Here is a 24,033-nt window from a genome sequence, read left to right on the forward strand (position 1 = left end):
TTTCCTGTTTCGAGATAATAATTTTAGTGCTTTAAAGTACATTACATTGAGTACATTATCTGTAAATTGTTGTTCTGGAAGTGGACTTCTCCTTTAACCTAAACTTACTTCACTTAGTTGCCAAGACAACATTTTTGATTCATTCATTAATTAATTTAAAATTTATTAATTTATAAAATTTTTGAAATTTGAAATTTTTTTACATTTTTAAATTTTACATTTGAAATGTTTTATTTTATTTCAGCTTTGTTCAAGTTAACAAAATGATTTTTATAGTTTTAGTCGACAAAAATAATCAATATATGCTAAAAGAGGAAAAGATCATTCAAAGACATTACAAAAAGAAGATCATTCAAAGACATTATAAAAGATAGCTTTGAAAGTCAATATATTGTGTGATTTAAATGTATAGTAAAACAAACCACATCTTGCACTGCAGTCCCAGCACAGCCCACTGGTTTTGAAGCAGAGGCAGAGCTCGACACCCGGATCATGCTGACATGGCTGTGGCCCGTCCAGGATCAGATCACCAAATATGAGCTCACATACTGGGAGGCCAGCTCTGACAACAAGGTAACGGCAGAATACAGCTAAGATCACTAGAGCTACAGTAGACTCACAATGCCATCACTTGCATATTATACATACTGTTTTTGTTGTTTGCAGTATGTATGCAGAATGCAAAAATTCTATATACATAGAATACATGGATGTGTACTTACACTACACACTGTAAAATGCACATGAGCACACTGCATGCCCTACTGTATCCTATAATAAAATGCAATCAGTTTTACCTTCTTTTGTCTTTTTTATGGACTAACAAAAAATATATATTTATAATATATTATTTGTACCAAAAAGCTTTAAAATTTGTATTTTTATATGCTGACTGGACATCACTGAATTAAACATGCAATCACTATGTTGGTTTTCTTTTAACTTTTTAAAGTTTTTTTTTCTGCTTTATTTCTGTTACTGAAAATGTTTATAAGGTTACAAGTTTTATTTAACAATGACTCCACTACATTACAGTTCAGTTTGTTACATAATGCATACTGTTTCACATTTAAAAAAACAACCACTAAAAAGTATAAGCCTATGCATTATGCAGTTGTACACTAACAAGTATGCATTTGTGCACTGATGTGGCATTCTGAACAGCCTATGTGTGTGTCTCACTCTCTCTTTGTCTTTTATCTTTCACAGCATCATGTCATCTTTAACCCAGCTGGTTCATATGCTGTTGAAGGCCTGAAGCCAGACACACTCTACAAGTTTACTTTAGCCGCGCGCTCTGAGATGGGACTCGGGGTGTACACACAGCCCATAGAGGCCAGGACGGCCCAGTCCAGTAAGTGCCAAATGTTCACTAACTCAAACTATGACCATTTTTCAGCAGCTCAATACTGGCCTAGTCACGCGGCTAAAGATTATTAATAAGGTACGTTTTTCAACTTTCCACATGCTTCCATTTGTGTTTGATTAACCATATGACACCATATCAGTCATTTTTATAAAACATTATTATATACATATAACATTTAGTGCAAGTATTTACAAAAAATAATCAATTTGACCATAATAAGCTAAAAAATATTATGTTGAAATACATTGTGTTTGGTGTTATATAGTACATCGGTACACAGAATACACATTACCAATGGTTACCAATGCAAAAATTACATTACATCTCTATGTAGTGTTACTTATCTCGCCTTACGGCCATACAAAAGACCCTGTGTTTTCCAGAGCAGAGCAGCACTGGCATCCATTTCATACACAACGTTTCAGCTGCATCACACCAGCTTTTTTAACAACATCAAAAGCTCAGGAGGTTCTGGTTTTTGGTTCAGGGTTCGTGTAGAGCTGCAGTGACCGTGGAGTGCGACACAAGCTGATTGTGTGTGTTCACGGTGGCGTCAGAATGACGCAGTCTGTACGGCTTAATCTCTGTCCTCATCTTCCTCCGGCTCCAGAGATATGGACTAAAGCTGAGATATTTATGACAGCTCCTCCGAGAGATCTCCTGCTATTCAGAGCTATTTGTTAGACGTGTCAGCTTTGAGAGGTTTGATCTAAGCCGCAGCTTGGTTCCCATAGAAACACTGGCTTTTTCTTTACGTCTCAGAGTCCGTCTTTATTTTTTGTCCTAACGTCTCTGAGTCACTGTCCTCAAAGACCTGAGACACTAAAATCCCTCTGTCTTTCTGTCTCCGTAATTTTGTGCCAGATCCCAGTGAGCTGCCTCACTGCCTACATAAGCAGCTACCTTATAAGGGAGCATGTTATCTCAGCTTTAATTGTAGTGACTCATTTGAAACACTTCACATAGGCTTTTGAACACAGAAGGAACATTTTAAATGTTCGTAGTGAAGCTAAATCACATTTACTTACATAGCACTTCAGACCGATTCAAAGCAGCCTCACATTGTCATAACGGTTTTAATGCTATAAAAGGCATCACTTGATGAAACAAATTCAGTTTAAGCTATAAAGAAGAAGATAATATTGTCATTAGCTTAATTCAGTTCAAATTTTGTTCTCATCTGATTGTGTGAGTGCACTTAAATCGATAATATTACTGAATATTAAGTGTATTTTAAAACGTTTGTCATGTTTTAAAGTTTAAAAAATGTCCCTGTGACTCATATGCTTGATGCCTTTGCTTAAAAAGCAGCAAAAGAGCAGCGTGAACACTTTAAAGTTGGCATGAAACAGCAACTGTGGTCATTTCTGCCCTATTGTGACTTATGTCAGAGTGAAATGGCTTTTCCATCTAAAAAAATGTAGTGTGGGACTGGAATTTTTTGCTTGCTAGTGGCTGCTTAAAAAATAATGACGTGCACAGATAAATTACTAAAGATTGCAATAATCCATTAAAAAATAAGAACTGTCTGTTTTGTTTTAATGGTTGCTTTAAGAAATTCTCCTTTTTTGTTCCAAGGATGTGGAAAACAGCATTTTTTAAAAGGAATAAATCATCCAAAAAATTCAATCCAATTAATTTTCATTTTGAATGCTTTATTCCTGTAAAATCCTGTCTCAGTTTGACCTTTCACTCCTCTTTATAGCTTTCTCTCACCGTTAATGTACCTTTCCTCTCGCTTTATTCTCTCTCATTACCATCTGCTCACTTTTTGCTGTCTTTTCTCTCCTCAGTGACCATTGTCTCTCTTCTCTCTATTCTGTTTCCTCACATTTCTTTTTTCCTGTTGTATTTCATTTACACTTTCTCCTGCTGCAGGTGACAAATAAACTTGCTCTCTTTTTGTTTCCTCACACTTCATTCTCTCTCATAACAGGTGCTCATTTCCTCATTTCCTTGTATTTATTCTTTTTCTCACATTTTTTTTTCTTCACAACTCCCACTTGAATTTCAGATGTGTCCACAGTCTCTCGTCTCTGTGTCTCCCTATTTAATCTTGTTTTCTCACCCATTTTCCCACACTTCCTTTCCTCTCCTGGTTTCCTCACTCCGCAAGTGTCGACCATCTTATTCTCCGATTCACACTCGCTGAACAATATGTTTCTTGTTCTTCTGTGCACAGTCAAACCTCTTATTTTACTTATTTTCTCTTCGGAAGCCATTTTCCGCCTGCTCTGCTGAACAAAACACAGGAGCGATACGGTTATCGCATTTTCATAGTGCTGCAGCATACATACACCATCACTATCGTTCAGAAAAGCCAATATGTTATGTCTGCTGCTTCTTCGGCAGAATCAAGTATTCCAGAGAGACGTGTAATAATCCTACTGTATATTTAGTTTGCCATGTTCTCAGGACGGGATAGACAGGGGCGGCGGGATTTTCTGTGATTTTAAAAATAAATCGATAGAGCATCTCAGACACTAGACAGCCCATCAATCACATCAATTACATGTCTAGCCAAAGACAGTGTGTCAGACAGAATGTATCTGTTATCTCTGTCATACCTACATAGATACAGAATAGGAGTGAGCCATAAATCACTGCCTTCACCACAAAAACACAATATTTAGACTACAGTATGTGCAGACTTTTTAAAAAATAATGCAGTGTTTGCTTTTATAAACAAAGATGCCAAAAAGTGTTTTAAAGCTTGACGCCGAAGCAGAAATTTTTAAAGTTTAGTGATTTAGAAAACTATTTTGCATTGGTGCATGAAGCAGTGATTCTTAACCACAGGGACCAGATTTTGTTAATTTTAGAAAAGAACAAAATAGATGAATAGATGATTTGTTTATTCCAAATCATTTCAGTTCACTACTATTCAAAAGTATGGGGTCGGTAAGATGTTTTAATGTTTTTGAAGGCTGTAGTTATTTGATCAAAAATATAGTAAAATTCTGAAATATTATTGCAATTCAAAATAACTGTTTTGTATTTGAATATACGTTAAAATGTAGTTTATATTTGTGATGCAAAGCTGAATTTTCAGCATCATTTCTCCAATCTCCAGCGCCACATGATCCTTCAGAGATCATTCTAATATTCTGATTTGCTGCTATAGGAACATTTCTGATCTTTATTAATGCTGAAAACAATTGTGCTGCTTCACATTTTGTGGAAACCAAATACATTTCACCAAGATTCTTGATGAATAGAACTAACATTTTTTTTGTCTTTACTGTAACTTTTGATCAATTTAATGCACCCTTGTTGTATAAAATTAGTACTTTCTGTCAAAAAAACTGACCCCAAACTTATTAATAGTCATATTGGAACCCTCCAAAATTAGTTTTCATTGTGCACAGATACTTATTTCTATGTGTGTTTGTGTTTGTTTACTGTATTTGCCAGCTCAAGAACCCTGGCTTCTTAAATTCTTAAACTCAAGTTCTGCCAAGAACCGTTATGTTCTTTGCTAGCCGGTTGCATAAACTTGCATACAAGTTAGTCACAACTTTAAGTCAGTTACTTAAAAAGGTAGACTGGCCTAATTTGAATATAAAAAGTAAGACTGATTATCCCTTGGCAAACAGCTAGAAACACATAGAGAAGTTTATGCAACTGGTCCCAGCTCATGTGTCCTGCACCCCTTTCCAGCCCCATCCGCCCCCCCACAGGAAGTGCACCTGCTCAGTCTCAGCTCCACCAGCATCCAGGTGAGTTGGGCGGCTCCTCCCGCCGCCAGCCGGCACGGCAACATCGTCAGGTACTCTCTGGCCTATCAGGCGGTGTCGGGCGAGGACCAGCAGCGTCACGAAGTCAAGGACATCCCTGCTGATGTCTCCAGCTATGTGCTGGAGGGGCTGGAGAAGTGGACGGAGTACATGGTGTGGGTCAAAGCGCACACAGACGTGGGTCCCGGCCCGGAGAGTGGCAGCACCCGCATCAGAACCAAAGAAGACGGTAATGCTCGGCTCACGGGTGCTCCAGATCTGCTCTCCGCACCTTCTAACTAGCACCGCTGAGTCACCAAACTCACCCGCACTAACGCCTAGCTCCGGGTTTCCGAACTGAATGGCATGAATCGACGCCTCCCTGTGTGATTCTCTCGCTTTCTTCTTTTACTCTGGAGTTTATGCCTGCTGTTCCTTACCCTTCTGTTATTAAAGTGTGGCTCTGGTGCACCAGACAGAGAAAAAGGGGGCGCAGGAGCTGTCCTTTTGTCTCTATAGTGGAGTGAAAGTTCAGGACAGCGCTGATGTTTTGTTCTGTGAGTCAGTCTTCGCTGTGCGGTGAATTGAGTGGGCGAACTGAGAGTTTCGGTGGGGTTCACACGGCACATCGAGATGCTCCCACACAGCAACACAGACCTTTATTTATAGAAGGTCATTATAGCTGTAGCTAAAACAAGTATTGCTATTACTGTTACCCATAGTTTATATAAAACGGGTAGAAAAATCTCACAGACTTGCAGAACTGTTGCATTTATTTAATCAAAATGCATTTTATGAAAAATTATTACAATTTAAAATAACTCCTTTCTGTGTGAATATATTGTAAAATGTAACAATCCTGTGATCAGATCTGAATTTTCAGCATAATATGGTGCTGAAAATGAATTTAATGCATCCTTGCTGAATAAAACTAGTAATTTCTTTTTTTAAAATTTGGTAATGTACATTGAAGGGGAAACCAGAGTCATATTTAGAGACCAGAATATCACAAGATTAGATCTGGGCCAGTGAATATCCACTTAGCAACTTCCCTAAACACCCTGACAGCTGCTTAGCAAAGCCCATGACATCCTAGCATCTTAGCAGTATGTTTTGCTTGAGCAAACACCACTCACATTTCCTATGAAATGTAAAAATGTAGTTACATCATACTCTGGGTGTATATGCATGTATGTGTTTGCCCGCCCATTTGTGGGGCTCGTTTAATGCTGCACGTTTCTGTCTCCACTGGGCTCAGCGGTTTGATTGACAGGTGATTGCTGGAAGTATGTGTCCCTTGTCTGTTAAGCCTGTCAATCAAACAGCACAGTCTCTTTCTGATATCCCATCTCCTCTTTTCTCTCTCTGTATTTCTCTTTTACCTAGAGGCACTTTTGACCAGTGCTGCTTGCAGTGGCAGTTTCTCTCTCCCTTTAGCAAGTGCTGCTTTTTCTGTTTCATTTTAAGCCATTATATGCAGTCCTGGTAAAATCAGTCCTTTTGAACTGTACCAGGATAAAAACTCATTGATTTTTGGCATAAAACAAAAATCAATAATTTTGACCCATACAATGTATTTTTGGCTATTGCTACGGATATACCCCAGCGACTTAAGACTGGTTTTGTGGTCCAGGGTCACATATACTCATATTTTTGAAAACTGTCATACAACTGGTACAAATGCTAAATAAAAACACTTACGTTCTGAATAAAGAATAAGAAATAATCAGTGTTGGGCATGGTACTTTAAAAAGGCAGTTAGTTATAGTTACTAGTTACTTCTCACAAACAGTAACTGCGTTAGTAACTGAGTTACTTCATTATAAAAGTAACTAATTACCAGGGAAAGTAACTATTGTGTAAAAAAAAAAAAAAAAAAAAGAGAAAGTAAAATATGTCATATAACTTGGATACCCCCAATATTAAACATGTTAAATTAATACAATTTAAATGAAATAAATGATTTTTTTTTTTGTTTACTCACCAGACTAATATTAAATATCTGATGTACTAGTAAACATTTGAAGTGGAACAAAAAAAGTTCATCTAAGACAAGAATGGGTATTGTTTTGGTTTTGGTTCACTTTGATGAAAGGTTTTGGATCCACTTTAAATGTCGACTTCTATACATATATAAAGCCTATATGGCACAGTTTTTTAAATATCTGAAAGCACACTTAGCATCAGTCAGTCAAGAATTATAATATGACATTATGATAATTAAGATAACAAAACTACTACGAATTCTACTACTAATAACAAAATGCACTAAGGATTAATGAGCTGCTGGGTTCATGAATATCAATCACATTGTCTGTGTTCGCTCAAACTGATTTGCTGAAATCAAAACAGGGGAAATAATAGGTGAGCGCCAGACAATGAGATTGCGGTTTGCGCATTAGTTCCGCCTACTACCAGAGAAGAATTCCAGAGGAGCTCTGTTATTTTGACAGCAAAGAATACCATTTACATGTAGCACGTCAATTCTGAGTGGTATGGTAAGTCTCTCTCGCTCTGTATCTTTCTTTGCGTGTGTGTGAGACAAAGTGACAGCTAGTCGTATGCCTTCACGCTAGTGAAAAATAAAATTATAATAATATTATAATAAATTATAGTAACACCGCATTTTATTGTCAGTAAGATAACGCCGTTGTAACGGGGGAAACAGGAATTCGTTTGATTACTCGTTACTGAAAAAAAATAACGCTGTTAGTAATGGTTTAGTTTATTTATGGTTTAGTTTTATTTAAATGGTTTAGGTTATTTATAACGCCGTTACTCCCAACACTGGAAATAATGAGATTAGTGATATTAATTACCATCATTATTTTTTTTTGTCATTATTATTTTTCAAATTATGCTGTGCCATATTATTAATCCAAAATTGAGCACACAACATTAATTTCATATGTGTCCTGGGAAAGATGAAAGTAATCATTAGGATATTAAGTAAAGATCATGTTCCATGAAGATATTTTGTAAAATTCCTACTGTAAATATATCAAAACTTAATTTTTGATTAATAATATGCATTGTTAAGAACTGTATTTGGACAACTTTAAAGGTGATTTTCTCAGTATTTTCTCAGTATTTTTTGGCACCCTCAGATTCTAGATTTTCAAATAGTTGTATCTTGGCCAAATATTGTCCTATCCTAACAAACCGTACATCAGTGGAAAGATTATTTATTCAGCTTTCAGATTATTTATGCTTCAGCTTGATGTATAAATCTCAGTTTGGAAAAATTGACCCTTATGACTGGTTTTGTGGTCCAGGGTCACATATTAGAATGATTTCTGAAGGATCATGTGACACTGAAGACTGAAGTAATGATGCTAAAAAATCAGATTTGAATCACAGGAATAAATTCTATTTCAAAATATATTCACAAAGAAAACAGACATTTTACATTGCAATAATGTTTCATAATATTACTGATTTTACTGTATTTTTAGATCAAATAAATGCAGCCTTGGTGATCAGAAGAGACTTCTTTTAAAAACACAAGCGGTGTTAGTATTCTGTATTCTGGTTGTTTTTTTCTGTCATTTTCTGGTTTCTAACTGTGGTTTTTATCTCTCCTGCAATCTAAGTCTGTGGAACATCTACAGAGCAAAAATTGTAAGATTGATTGCTTAAAATAGTAATAGTACATCTTACGTAAGCCTATACTGAGCCAAGCATGAGCAATAGTAATAGTGACGCTAAGCTTAGCAAGGAACAAAAGTCTGAAGAAAAGATTCATGCAGGCCTGGGGCCTGTTTTAAAGTTGATGCTCTAAACTTGGATGCTGCTGAACTTTATATGCGTTGTTCAGTTTCATTTCAGGTTCTTTTAAGGGGTTATTAATCAGACCAAAATGAGATAAATCAAGCTATTGAGTTTTCTCTTGCATATTCTGGCGAGAATAATGCGCTGCGGTGGCTGATAAGGCTTTAACGGCTCTGACTGAAAGTGAAAAAGCGAGGCTGCAGGTGCCGCCATTGATAAATTAGCTGTGCTTTTTATCTGTAAACTTTTCCATCGGTTCTTCGTACCTTTTCCGCCCATTCAGAGGAGCTCGCTGACATCCATATTCATCAAGCAGAACTGCTGCGACGAGATCGTTCGTTAGCGAATCCCGAACAGAACAGAGCGTTTTCTACATTTCTCAACCTCTTAACTTGTGTATTCTCATAAATCAAAGCACACACTTTGGTTTGAGGCGTTCTGAGCTTGATAGTTTATTCACCGCTGTTATGAATGTCTTTTACGCAGGAAAGCAAAGTGCCGGGCTGCTGGGTGAATGAGTAGTTTGAGCAAGGTCACGGCACACGGGAGTTGAATGCGAGCTGTATTTCTTATTAGAAACTCTCACAGAAATGCACTGCCTTTTAAAACAGCCCATGTGTTGTGCTGCATATTAGCAGGTTGTGATGAGATGCGGTCTGTGATGCATGAAAACGGGTCTCGCTAGACCACAACGTGTTTTCGCACTTCCTGCATGAGGCCGGGATGAGAACCCTTATGGGCCGTACCGTGTTCTCAGGTGATCTCTGATCTTTATCATATTACGGATCCGACACTCTTCCCGCCAGCGCACGTGTAATTTCCCTGTGACAATGCCTGGAACTGTAGGTAATGTGCTTTAAGAGCTGGAGTGGCATGAAGTGGCTGTGAGCTGCGAGCGTAGTGTGAACCCGTCCCGTCCGGCTCGTCTCTCTGCCGGCGTTTCCATGGAGACGTGGGGTGAGAGTGAGAAAACGAGCGAGTGGAAGTGGAGAGAGCGTGAGACGGAGTCAAACGTCAGGATGGAGCAGAAGCAGCCAGAAGATTTGAGGAGCAAAGTCTGCGCTTTCATCCCTCAAAGGAATGTTACGCGTTCGATACGAGTTAAGCTCTATCGACAGCTCTTGTGGCATAATATGGATTACCACAGAAAACAAATTTGACTTCTCAAAGGTTTTGTTTTGTTTTGAAATTATGATTAATGCACACAAACTGTTACTGCAGCAGAACCTTAAGGTACAAAAGCTAAAATGTACATTTTTGTACTTAAACTTTGAACTTTGCACATATTAGTACAAAAGTTGTACATTTTTCTGAGATTGTGTAATACTTACAAAGTTACTACGCCCTACTAGGACATACTGTAAATAATAAATTAGAATTCCGTAATTATGAAAAAAGAACAGTCTTCATAAGTGGTTCTCAACCAGGGGTTGCATAAGATAGCGTAAAATTGTTTCAAATATTAATGTGACCCTGAACCACAAAACCAGTCTTAAGTAGCACAGGTATATTTGTAGAAATAGGCAAAAATATATTGTATGGGTTAAAATGATCAATTTTTCTTTTATGCCAAAAATCATTAGGATAATATGTACAGATTATGTTCCATGAAGATATTTTGTAAATGTCCTACCATAAGTATATCAAAACTTTATTTTTGATTAGTAATATGCATTCCTAAGAACTTCATTTGGACAACTTTAAAGGCGATTTTCTCAATATTTTGATTTTTTGCACCCTCAGATTCCAGATATTCAAATAGTTGTTATATACTTATATAATAATAGATATTCAGCCTAATATTGTTCTATCCTAACATAAATGTAAATCTTATTTATTCAGGTATATTCATATATACATAATTTTTGTGAATTTTAACATCTAAAATTTTAAAAGCGTGATTTGTAGACTTGGAATCTTAATTCATCTTACATTTAAAAAATATAAAAAATAACATCAATTTGGATGACAATAGGGATGAAATATGGAAGGAAATTGCTATTTATCAGTAAAAACAATTTAATTACAAACTAGAAAATCATCTTTATTCATTGGTAAAAAAAAAAAAAAAAAAAAGTAAACTATGAAGAACATTCATTTGTTGTAATTATGAAATGTAATTATGTTACTTATTTATAATCATTTTGTTACTTATAAATGAATTATTTTAATATATTGCCACTCTGTAAATAAACGTTTGAAAATGAGCAGTGTTTAAATATTATCTTTGACAATAGGGTTGCTTGACGTCAAAACGTTTGAGAACCACTGATCTACATAATCATATAAAGAAAAATAATTGACTATTCTTGTTGTAATTATGCAGCGCTAATTAAAATACGCAGTGTTTCAAAAGAGTAATGACAGGGATTAAATATAAATGTTAGTATGAGTGTAATAGAATCGATAACTTACCTTGTCTGTGTAAAATCAGATGCAATTTTTCAACTTTTAATGTCATGAATAGATGAAGCCAGGAAAACCAGCATCGTTTCACATGACACGTGATTTCGCTTTCAACCCCATGCGATGCTGGCCTCATTTGCTTCCATTTTAAGTTAAAAACTTTTCCTTAAATTTGTGTCTGTGGTAATTGATGTTATGCTGCAAAGAGTGTCAGTTGAGCTGAGCTTGTATTAAGCTTGCACAAACATGTTGTTAAAATTGACCGCGTCGATGTTTCGTTCCAGCCCGGGTCACACATCTGCAGAGGAGCGCTGTAGTTTTGTTTATCTGTTTTCAGCCATTGACTTTTTCTTCTCTGAAGGTCAAGGCTGAATTCCAGCGTGTGCCAAGTACATTTATTCAGTTAAATGACTCCAATTAAGCACAGCCTATTTTGCTGACGTTCAGCACTTGAGCCTCCATAGATCTTCTGCGCTCTGAGCTGTTTCTTCTGGGACGGGAGAGGCTGTTCTCTATCTGGTTATTAATCTCTTAATGCTGCGCTTTTTAACCTTCACTCCTGTCTTCCCTCCCTTTACTGCCTCCTCTATTGACTATCAATTGACTGTCATTAACATCTACTGAACTGCTGCTCTATTGAACTCATGTCAGATCTGTATTCAGCCCAAACTCCAGGGGGAGCTGAGCTGGCGAGGAGCGTTATGTGGGTTTGGTGAAGCCTGTCTCCCAGGCTCTCAATGCAACACTTTTGTATTTGTGAAATGTATAGTTAAAAGGATAGTTCACCCTTATGTCGTTTTAAACCTGTATCACATGTATATGATGACCAAGGACCACAAAACCAGTCATAAGGGTCAATTTTTTTGAAATTGAAATTTATACAGTATCTGAAAGCTAAATAAATAATCTTACCACTGATCATTTGACTATTATTTCTTAGGACAATATTTGGCCGAAATACAACTATTTGAAAATCTAGAATCTGAGGGGGCAAAACAATCTAAATATTGACAAAACCACCTTTAAAAGTTGTCCAAATGAAGTTCTTCGCAATGCATATTACTAATCAAAAATTAAGTTTAGATGTATTTACAGTAGGAAAATCTTCATGGAACATGATCTTTATTTAATATCCCAATGATAATTTTGACCCGTGCATTGTATTGTTGGCTATTGCTACAAATATACCTGTGCTACTTATTACTGGTTTTGTGGTCCAGAGACACATATTTACACTGATTGTTTCCATGCAATTAACGTTTATGGTGACCACAAAGCTCTAAAAATGCGCAAAAAGCCTTTTCTTAATCATTTTTATTTCTTATTTTAATTGACAAAAACGTTGGTGTTAAATTCCAAACTATTTCATGAATGCTTTTATGGTGCATTTATTTTTTAGGTGTGAATATTTTTCAAAACAAAGAAAGAAAGACATACTGTACGTATTTGGTGTGACACAAAGGTCTTAAGGCTGAATTTTCATTTTTGGGTGAACTATCCCTTTAATTTTTGCAGGCTTTTGTGGATTTGAGAAATGCTATGTCTAAAGTGAATTACAAAGTGTAGATAACTGCTTACCTACTTTATTATTATTATTATTATTAATTATTATTATCATTATTATTATTATTTTACAGTTAATTTTTTACTTTTTTATTTTATACTACGTATTATTTTGTTATTGTTTACATTGTTAATATCAATATATGAAAGTTTAATATCAGTAAATGAAAATTGTAAGACTATATGTTATTTCTTTTAAGCAATTTTTTTAAAACATTTAAAAATATAATTTCTTAAGGCTGAATTCTCATTTTTGGGTATGCAATCCCATTATTTTATGATTTTTTTATATATATATTTATTTTTGGAGTCCATTTTTGCAGGCTTTTGTGGAGTTTAAAATGTAGTATCTAAAATGAATTACAGAGGGTGCATAACAGTTTACCTTTATTATTATTATTATTATTATACATTAATTTTTTTGAACATTATTTTATTAAACATTAAACATTTTCTTTTTTAAATATAAACTACTTAAAAATATAATTTCTTAAGGTCTTAAGGCTGAATTCTCATTTTTGGGTGAACAGTCCCTTTATTATTTTTTATAATTATTTATTTTATTTACTTATTTTATTTATTTTATTTTATTTTTTGGAGCCCATTTTTGCAGACTTTTGTGGAATTTGAATGTAATATCTGAAGTGAATTACAGAGGGTGGGTCCTTTTTCGAAACCTGAAAAAAAGGTCAAAACTGTATTGTTGTATTGTTAAAAACATTGTTTTGTTAGTTCGTTTTGTTTTAAACAAATATACATATAAACTCTTGAGAGATGCAATGTCTGAAGTGAATACTGGAGAGTAGATAACAGAACTAAAAGTTGTTCAAATGTGTTGGCAGTAGCCTGGGAGCAGGTTTGTACCTTTAACCGACCTGTGTGTGTCGTGAGTGTGTGATGAAGCTCTAAACATTTCTTCTCTGCCTCCCACAGTGCCCAGCGCCCCTCCACGCAGGGTTGAGGTGGACAACGTGAACTCCACTGCACTGCGAGTGTCCTGGAAACCTCCTCTGCAGCAGAAGCAGCACGGACAGATCCGCGGCTATCAGGTGGTTTACTCGCGGCTGGAGAACGGAGAGCCACGCGGGCAGCCCGTCATACTGGACATTACCCTGCCCGAGGCACAGGTACTCAAATACAAATCAGAAAATGTGCAACCATGTCACATTGTATACAGATCCCCAAATTTTGACAAAACGTTTCAGTCCTCATACACATTTTTCCATAATAAATCTACATAATTTTGCATGTTAACCTTTTTTAATTCTACTAGGTAAGACTTTACATTAGTATTGCATTAAGTATTATGAATGCATTTGTCAAGTAAATGCATGTGCTTTATGCATTTTAAATCTGTGCATTTTTGAGATCAACCACATGCGATTCGATACATATACGAAAATGATAGTGGTCGTCTCAGTCCGACAAAAATCTGACAAAAGTGAACAAGTGGCAAGAGTTTTAATCATAAGAGTGAGGGATGATCCGAGCTCACCGAGTGTTATTCAAATGAAGTTAATATTAATATATATGTATTTAAGAGGAGCTGGTTTTTGATGAAATGGATCAGGAGCTGTAGTGGTGCTCTAATCCTTGCTGAGTATTCATGGGAGAGAGCAGCCGGCCGTGGATTGTTATTCAGCGTTTAGCTTGCAGGAGCACGTCGACTCTCTGACTCCAGGTATCTGCCTCCCAGTCAGCCTACTTTAGTGTATGTGTGTGAGACAGGGAATTACACCGCATGCATGACTTGCAGCATGCGTGATGCTAAGAGCCCTGCGCCTCATGAATGTCTGAACTCAAGGAACAGAACGAGACGTGAGTCAAAATGCAGAAAAGTTCAGATGCGTTCTCTGAGGATCTGCCTCGTTCCTGTCGGCTGCCCTCGTGATGTGTTCGCCTCTGCTCTTTTTCTCTGAAGGGTGGAGAACCTCGTCTGCTGTTCGCACACGCTCGTTTTGGGTTTTCTTTCTCCCTCCCTGCAGATAAACTCGCACCTCTTTTTCCATTCGTCAGCTGCATTCCTGTCTTATCTGTGTGGAGACGAGGAGTCTTGAGCAAGATTCTTGCATCTCTGCACATTTGTTTTTATTATCAGATACAAGATCACTCAAGCAAACGTTAAGTCGTTAGTCGTCATACATGAACATCTATTTGTCAAACTAACTCGACAGTTTGCGTAAATACATTTACACACTAGTCATGTTTTAAAAACTTATTGCATGCTGACTGGTATTCGTAATTCACTTTCCATTTAGTTGGCTTTATTAGCAGGACAAGAACTGTCATTTTTACAGGCAAAACTGAATGTACTAAAATAATAGTAAAAATGCAGGAAACAACAACAACAACAATTATTATTATTTTACATTTTTAAGGGAGATTTTCAAGTACTTTCCAAGTGCTTACATAACAATTTTAAATATTAAAGTATGTATTTATTTGTTGCTTTTCAAATAACTATCATGTATAGACTTTATTTGTTCAATTTTAATCTTAAAATATGAGAATTTATTATAAAAACATGTATTTATTCATTTATTCATTCATTTATAATGAATTTAAAAGCAACCATGACCAAAGTGCTGTACATAAAATAACCTTAAGGGCAAAAGACAAATAAATTAATACACAAATATAATAAACAAATAATACTGTAAAACATTTGAATGAAACATTTGGTAAGAAAGATTGGAAAACAGAAATAGGAGGCGCTATATTTATATGCATTTATATCATTTTAGAATATCATCTGTTCAATGTCATTTGCATTGCAACCAACAACCAAAAGAACACACAAACAAGCAAATAAATAAATATTTTTGCTGTGCATAGTTTCCGGTTAAACTGCAAATCGGTCAAATTATGCAAAAGTGGGGAAATAATATTTCCAGTTGTGGTCAAACTTTTATATACACTTTGCAGTATCTGCAAAATGTTAATTATTTTACTAAAATAAGAGGGACCATACAAAATGCATGTTATTTTTTATTTAGTACTGACCTAAATAAGATATTTCACATCAATAATAATAGCTGAAATGATTAAAATCACCCAGTGAGTCCCTTGTTTGTCCTGAACAGTTAAACTGTCTGCTGTTCTACAGAAAAATCCTTCAGGTCCCACAAATTCTTTGGTTTTTCAGCTTTTTTGCTTTTTTGTACCTTTTCCAACAATGACTGCATTATTTTGAGATCCATCTTTTCGCACAAAGCACAAATAAGTAATATTTATTCTGTTCAAAATGCATTGTTTGTCTGTCTGGAGCATCAGTGAACATTTGAACCTTTTTGTAATAGTTGCGTGCGAGTCTCTCAGTTGTCCTCAGTGTGAAAAGATCATACAGTCACTGTTGGAAAGGGTTCAAATACGCAAGATGCTGGAAAATGTGAGATAAAAAACAACATTTGCAAAAGATCAAACAATTGTTATGATAAGTAAATATGGTAAAATCTCCATCATCATCATCATCATCATCATCTCAGTTTGTGTCTTTGGTTCTTTATTTGTTCCTGGTGTTGTATAATGAAGGCCAGCTGGGCACCAGAGCTCTTTCCACATTAGAATCGATAAGCAGCGATTCGTTTGCTTGTTCTCTGTTCAGAAATGCCAAACGGAACGGTATTGTTCTGTTGTATTTGGGCCGCGGGGATCGGAGGAGGAGATGAGAGGAGATGAGTTTGGGCTGAGAGCGGCTCACTCGTACATCACTTCCACCCGTGATGGATTGAATCTGTGCAACGTGTGCTGAATCATTTTGAGTGGCCCGTTCTGTCAGTCTCTGGGGCCGGTGACTGCTCTCTCACGCCACCCAAGCGTTCGCCTGTGCCCATCTTTATGGCCGCCATGTCCTTGTCTAAAAGATATGAGGTGGATCTGGGCTGTCCATCCCGACAAAGTCTGTCCAGCAGTCATTTCTCTTCACCCCCTAAAAACAGAGTAAAACTGCATCTGCTCTGGAGCTTAGACTCAGTTTTATGACTGAAGTTGGGTTCGTGCTGTGTAAGGTTGTGTTTAGCACTAATGTGAGCAGGCTCTTTTTATTAGCTGGCATTTTGCCTGCTCTCCCTTGACTAATTAAAAAAAACGAACAGAGTGATGTGAAACTTTTAAGACGTCATGGGAATAAACACACGGCTACATAAAGCCTTGATTAGCTGCTGCCTCCCAGGGCTTTATGGAGTTTATATGGCTTTAGTACAGTCACTGTCCATTCATTTTTAACAAAACGATTCAGCAAACAGCCCTTGTCTTATCAAAAATCATTTTTTGGCTAAATGGCTGTTTGGAGATTACAGATAAAAAAGTTATATTATAAATTCTTCATACTGATGTATTGGGCTCAGTTATTGTTAACTAAAACTATTAAAATTGTTTTTTAATAAAATGTTATAATTAGAGTAAATAAAGCTAAAATGTAATCATTTTTAAAACAGAAAATTATATAAATATATAAAATTAAATATTTAATGCATACTAAATATTAGATTCAAATTAAAACTTAAACAACATTTTGAAATAAAGTTGAAAAAATGTTGAAAAACTAAAATAAAGTTGAAAAGTAATTGAAACTTAAAACAACTGGAAATGGAATAAGATTTATTTCAAGTATTTGAAGTACTAAAAATTACTAATATTTAATAGAATAGAAATATTAAAAATAATTTTCTGATACTAATTACTAATACTAATTGAAAATGACAAATGCAAATGAAATTAATAAAACTAAAATGAAAACTGAAAATCTAGAAGCTTACTTGAAATATTAATAAATGCTTTAGTAGTAAATAAAAATATACTAAAATAACATTGATAATATAATATAATTAAATATATAATACATAATAAATATTAAATAAAACTTAAAACTTAACAATTAGAATTAAAGTTGAAAAACTAAAATAAAGTTGAAAAAAATAAAACTACAGAAAAATTCAAAATGAAAAAAGAAAATTGGAAATACGATTTATTTCAAAAATTAAAGTTGAAATAAAAATTGAAGTACTAAAATTACAAATACTGAAATGAAAATAAATTAAAGCTAAATAGAAATATTAAAAATACAAACTAATAAAATGAAAAATGCAAATAAAATTAATAAAATTAGATGAAAAGCTGGCAATAAAGTATTTTTACATAAAAAATTGAAGTACTAAAATGACTAATATTTAAATGAAAATAAATAGAAATATTAAAAACAATAAAAATAACATAAAAACGAATTGAAAAGGACAAATGCAAATGAAATTAATAAAATTAAAATGAAAATCTAGAAATAACAGCTTACTTGAAATATTATTAAATGCTGTAGTAGTAAATAAAAAAGACACTAAAATAACATTGGGTTTTTCAAGAACTGGCTAACGCTTGTTAAACCCCTAGTGGCTAATGGTGAAACTACAGGGGGATCATGAGATTGTGTAGAAAATGCTAATAAATTAAAATGACATTTAATATTGTACACTTTTAACATGAACTGAACAAAAAAAGGCTTGATTTACTATCTTAGTCTGCATTTCTGGCCTTACTGTGAACAATTCTTCAGTGCGTTTTAATTGAAATTGTTAAAAAATGTGTTTTTGCCTCTAAAATGATTATTCAGCTAAACCAACCAATCCGTTTTTCACCATCCAATCAGTTAATTACACATTACAGTGTGTCTTATTGCATAAGCTGTTTCATTTGAAATCCATCACGCTGCAGAAGTAAAATGGCTTGTGAATCCTTTTTCATGTTGACTCTGCAGTAAAATGTGAAACACTTCACTCTGACCTTCAATAAAACAAGAGTCATCAAATGTATTATTTAAAATGTGCCTATTTGTTGAGAGGTTACAACATTACTTGACATCTCAGAGGATGATTCAAGTAAATATTAATGTTAAAGTTTATGCTCGTGAACTGACGGTTACTGGAAGGTTTAAAGGTTTTCCTGCAGTTTCTGCCTCGAAATCTGGAGATTTTATTTTTCGTTCACAGTTAGGTGTTTGGACTGATCTGATGGATTCAGACCGTGCATCGCTTTATCTCTAGCGGCTTTTGGAAGATGCTTATGTCGGATTTGATTCTTCCTGAAGCAAGTTCTCTCTGGATCGAGTTTCCGACAGATACTGGAGCGCTGTGGTACAGTACGCGATGGGCGGCTGCTTGTTGTTTTCATACCTGAGGACCTCGATGATCTCCTACGTGTGAGAGAGAGAGGAGAGCTGTGAAGCATGAGGCACGTCTCATCAGATAAGACATGCTGTCAAAGTCTGATCTATGTCTGCTTCAGCGCAGGAGAGGGTGTGCGCGGTGACCCGGTCACTGTGAGGGAACGAGAGCGAGAGAGATGGGGAGACTGAGATAAGCACAACCAAACACACACAGGGTCTCAGCGTAGGTGGAGACGAGCAATCTTTAGTAAACGGGACTATCTTATCCACGCAGGGCGGCGTAATGGCCTGTATTTACTGAATAAAAGAATGGGGCATGGTGGGCAGTGTTTTTTTATAGGGACTATAAAGTGTGTGTGTGTGTGTGTGCGTGGGAAAGAGAAATCACAAAAGTAAGGTATCTTAATGCTGCCACAGATAGCAATAAGATTAAATAGAAACAACTAAATGGAGGATGTTCTGCTATTAAACCCAGAAAAGCTTTTTCTAGTTATTCTCTGCATACAGTTGAGGTCAAAAGTTTACATACACCTTGCAGAATCTGCAAAATGTTGATTATTTTACCAAAATATAAAAGGGAACACACAAAATGTATGTTATTTTTTATTTAGTACTGACCTGAATAAGATATTTCACATAAAAGACATTTACATATAGTCCACGAGAGAAAATAATAGTTGAGTTTATAAAAATGATGCCGTTTAAAAGATTACATACACTTTATTCTTGATACTGTGCTGTTATCTGAATGATCCACAGCTGTGTTTTTTTTTAGTGATAGTTAGACAGTTAAACTGCCTACTGTTCTTCAGAAAAATCCTTCAGGTCCCACAAATTCTTTTGTTTTTCAGCATTTTTGTGTTGTATTTGAACCCTTTTTAACAATGACTGTATGATTTTTAGATTCATCTTTTCACACTAAGGCCAACTGAGGGACTCATATGCAGCTATTACAAAAGGTTCAAACACTCACTGATGCTTCAGAAGGAAAAACAATACATTAAGAGCTGGGGGGTGAAAACTTTTCAAATTTGAAAATCATGGTAAATTTAACATATTTAGTCTTCTAGGAAACATATAAGTATCTTCTGTAGCTTCTGAAGGGCAGTACTGATTGGAAAAAAAAAAATGATATTTAAGCAAAATAAGAAAAATGTACATCTTCAATCTGTTCAAAAGTTTTCACCCCCTGGTTCCTAATGCATAATCACTGTATATCTCAATTGTGAAATATAACCACACATTTGTGCTATCAACTTGATAAGTTGGAAAAGTTAAAATTGTGAAATATTAACTTGAAATTTTGAGAAAATGTCCGAACTATGAGATAAAACATCGCAATTACCTAAAAAAAAAATTATTTTGTGGCAGAAACAAACTTGGAATTGTGAAAAAGAAAAGTCAAAGAAAGTCAGAATTGTGATATATCACGTCGCAATTACTTTTTAATTTTTTCTGTGGCAGAATCAAGCTTCCATAGTGTAAATTGCACACTGGAAAACAAGAAACTGAGTCTTTATATGTGCTCAAGGTGCTGACCCGCTGCCTTGTGGTGTGTGTTTGGCATTAGTCTGAGCGAACCGGCTCCCTGGAACCCAACTGTGATGAAATATGAGAGAGAGAGAGAGAGAGAGAGAGAGAGCGCTGGCATCAGGTCATGCTAATGGAAGCTTTTATCAGCTCAAAATGAAGGCTGAGACTCAAACAGAAAATGACCCTCAATGTGTGCTGACTGATATAACAATTTAACAGCACAAATAGTTGGCGTGGCGTCATATTTCATCATTTCCCTCATATTTGCCCGAGCCTGAAAGGCAGTCGTGTAGCATCTTGTCCACTGTGAGGAATGTCTGATATGACATTACTCCCTTCTCTTGGCTCTTATTGTGAAGAGGCATCAGTGTCAAAGCCAAATTACTACTCATCTTCATCACAAGAGAGAGAAAAAGCACTCAAACTCCAGACCTGTGGCAGCTGAAGGCACTTTGCATGAATACGATACACTTCGGTGTCTCATGACATTTGTAAAACCATTACAGGCACAAATCGCATTTTCTTGTGCATAATCTAACATATTATTACCCTGGAGAAGTAGATTGTTTTAAACTACTCTGAATGCGTGATTCTCTATAGTACAAAAAAATAGCATAGACTAGTGACATCATTTGCATACTTGTTTTTAAAACATGACCAGAAGATAAATAATTTCATTTTAATATGGTCATTTTTTGTTGATCGCATTCGGCAGTCCAAACTATTCATCCGTGCAACACATATTAAAACAGAAAAGTTGGTTTCGAGTATAGAAACATAATTTCTTTTTATAAAATTAAAATGTTTACAGCATTTTCTTTCATTTATGCAAGAGTTAACTAAAATCAATTAATATTAAAAAATTATTTTTGGTGAAAAGTGAAAATAAAGCTGAAATAAAATATAAAAACTGAATGAAAAACTTCTGAAAATGAAAAATGTTTATGTTTTTGCATTAGCAACCAACTGTTATAAGTTTTAAATGAAGCACTAAAATGACTAACATTAAAACTGATATACAAATATACATAATTAAAAAATTGTAATAATAAAATAAATAATAAAAATAAAAAAAAGCCTAAAATTAAAGAGCTAATTCAAAATGTTGATAACACTCTAATAGTAATACTAAAATTGCACTGATTTGCAACATTGTAACTGACACTGGTGTATTATTTATTTTTAATTTGTGCAATTTTTTTTTATGTTTAATCTTTGTTGCAAAGAAAAAATGTTTAGGAGTTGCAGGACTTATTTTGTTCTGTGAATCTGCAAGAAAGCGTCTCCTGTGCTCTTTCTGAGATGCTCAGTGCTTAAGACATTCCCACTAAAAGAGTATTGAAGAACCAGAGCACATCTTCTCTGTGTGATCGGATGTTTGAAACTGCTGAAACGCATTACAAACAGAGTGAAGTCAGGAAAGACTGCACGAACATCTATAGACATACACAGATGCACACGTGCTCCAGAGGAGCCTCGAGGGTCTCGCACAGTAGACCGAGATGATGGACAGCTACATGCAGTTCATGGACGTGCAGGTTCAAGCGCAGAAGTTCATCTACGGTTTAACACGACTGTGAAATCGCAAAATGCACTCGTGCCGACACACACGTCAAGGGTTTATAGAGCCTCAGAAAGGACCCGAATTCAGGAGACATGAAGCACTCAGGCTTTATTTGTCAGTCTCAGAGCTCCAAAGGTCCAGAGGACATATAATGATGAAAAACTAGTCACCGCAGACTAATTTGTAAGGTTTATGGCGTCCAATCTTTGAAAGATGTCGCCTGGCTCTCACAGGCAATGAATAATGTCCAGTATAAACCAGTCTAAAGTCACGTGAGACTAAAAAATGATGTGCAGGACTGGAGACTTGCGTTTGTGTTTGATGAGCGGTTCAGCGTTGAACCGCTTCTTTTGTCTTGCTTTGGCTTTCTCATCTCTCGGTGTGTTTATGTTCGCTGTTTTATGATTAAAGCGTTTTGGAAGGGTCTGAAGGCGGTGTGTATTTTATTTGCTGTTAGTCAGCAAGGTTATGGAGCGGAATATAAATCCCTCCATCAGTGGTGAGATGGCAGCGCTTCATGTGCATCTGGGGGAAGACAAAGCGTTGACTCAATATGCAGCTGCCATATTAAGAGGAGAAATCACCCTGCTGCCCTCAGACATGTGCAGGAAGTGAGGCTTTGACTGGCAGACGGCAGCTTCTTTGAGCTGTGTGTGTGTTTGAGAGAAATAAGGGGGAAAATGTAATCCCTGAGCGAGGTGCTGAATAAGCAGATATCCTCTAACCTCTGAAGGTGAAACTTAATCTCTACTTACTGACAGAGGACTAAATCATCAGCTACAGCATGAGTGTGTGTGTGTGTGTGTGTGAGTGTGTGTGTGTTACAATCTGTACAACCATTTGGCTTCTTCACTACCCGATAGCAATGTAGTATGTATACACTGTCGTTCAAGTGTTTGGGATTGAGATTCTTTAAAGAAGTTTCTTATGCTCATCAAGGCTGCATTTATTTAATCAAAAATACTGAAAATATTGTGAAATATTATTGCAATTTAAAGATTTCTGTTTTAATATGCTTTAAAAAATTACTTATTTCTGTGATGCAAAGCTGAATTATCAGCATCATTACTCCAGTCTACAGTGTCACATGATCCTTCAGAAATCATTCTGATATGCTGATTTATTATCAATATTAAAATCAGTTGTGCTGCTTAATTTTTTTTTGTAACCTGTGAAGCTTTATTTAGAATTCTTTAATGAATAAAACGTTAAAAGAACAGTATTTATTTAAAAAAGAAGTCTTTTTTTAATCAAAATACACTACTGTTAAAGTTTGGGGTCAGTAATTTTTCTTTTTCTTTCTTTCTTTCTTTCTTTCTTTTTTTGAAAGAAATTAATACTTTTGTCAAGGATGTGTTAAATTGATGAAAAGCAATAGTAAAGAATTTTTATGTTGTTAGAAAAGATTTCTACTTAAAATAAATGCTGTACTTTTAAACTTTTTTATTCAGAAAATTCAGCTTTGCATCACATAAATGAATAAATAAACAAACAAACGTTTGAGGCCAGTAAAAAAAAAATGGAGTTTACTTTAAAAAAAAAAAAATACTTAAAAAAATAGTTTATTTGGCGTTCACCAAGACTAAACCAAGGCTTTATTTAATAAAAAAAAAAAAATACAGTAAAAAACAATAATAAAATAAATAGTAATATTGTGAACTATTTGTAAGAATTTAAAATAACTGTTTTTCATGTGAATATATTGCAAAATATAATTTATTTCTGTGATCAAAGCTCCGGTCTTCCTTTAGAAATCCTTCTAATATGCTGATTTGCTGCTCAAGAAACATTTATGATTATTACCAATGTTGAAAACAGTTCTCTGGAAACCATGATACTTTTTTTTCTCAGAATTCTTTGATGAATACAAAGTTCGAAATAGCAACATTTACTGTATGTAAGCCTTTTTTGTAAGATTATAAATGTCTTTACTGTCACTTACTGTCACTACTCCTTG

The 24,033-nt window shown here is 35.2% G+C and overlaps 1 protein-coding gene across 13 annotated transcripts in view; it reads left to right on the plus strand.

Moving 5' to 3' along the window:
- The window catches only part of ptprfa (protein tyrosine phosphatase receptor type Fa), a 236,252-nt gene that overhangs the window by 159,038 nt on the left and 53,181 nt on the right, over window positions 1–24,033 (plus strand). For 8 of the 13 annotated variants that reach the window (XM_051111347.1, XM_051111346.1, XM_051111352.1 and 5 more), the window contains 4 exons: window positions 440–573; window positions 1,210–1,354; window positions 5,030–5,335; window positions 13,759–13,952. In XM_051111347.1, the coding sequence (XP_050967304.1) occupies window positions 440–573; window positions 1,210–1,354; window positions 5,030–5,335; window positions 13,759–13,952 (779 nt within the window). The remainder of the gene's footprint in view (window positions 1–439; window positions 574–1,209; window positions 1,355–5,029; window positions 5,336–13,758; window positions 13,953–24,033) is intronic. The other 5 variants (XM_051111354.1, XM_051111358.1, XM_051111355.1 and 2 more) reach the window with 1 other exon arrangement.

This window comes from Labeo rohita, chromosome 6, assembly GCF_022985175.1.
Source record: "Labeo rohita strain BAU-BD-2019 chromosome 6, IGBB_LRoh.1.0, whole genome shotgun sequence".
NCBI classification, from domain to species: domain Eukaryota; kingdom Metazoa; phylum Chordata; class Actinopteri; order Cypriniformes; family Cyprinidae; genus Labeo; species Labeo rohita.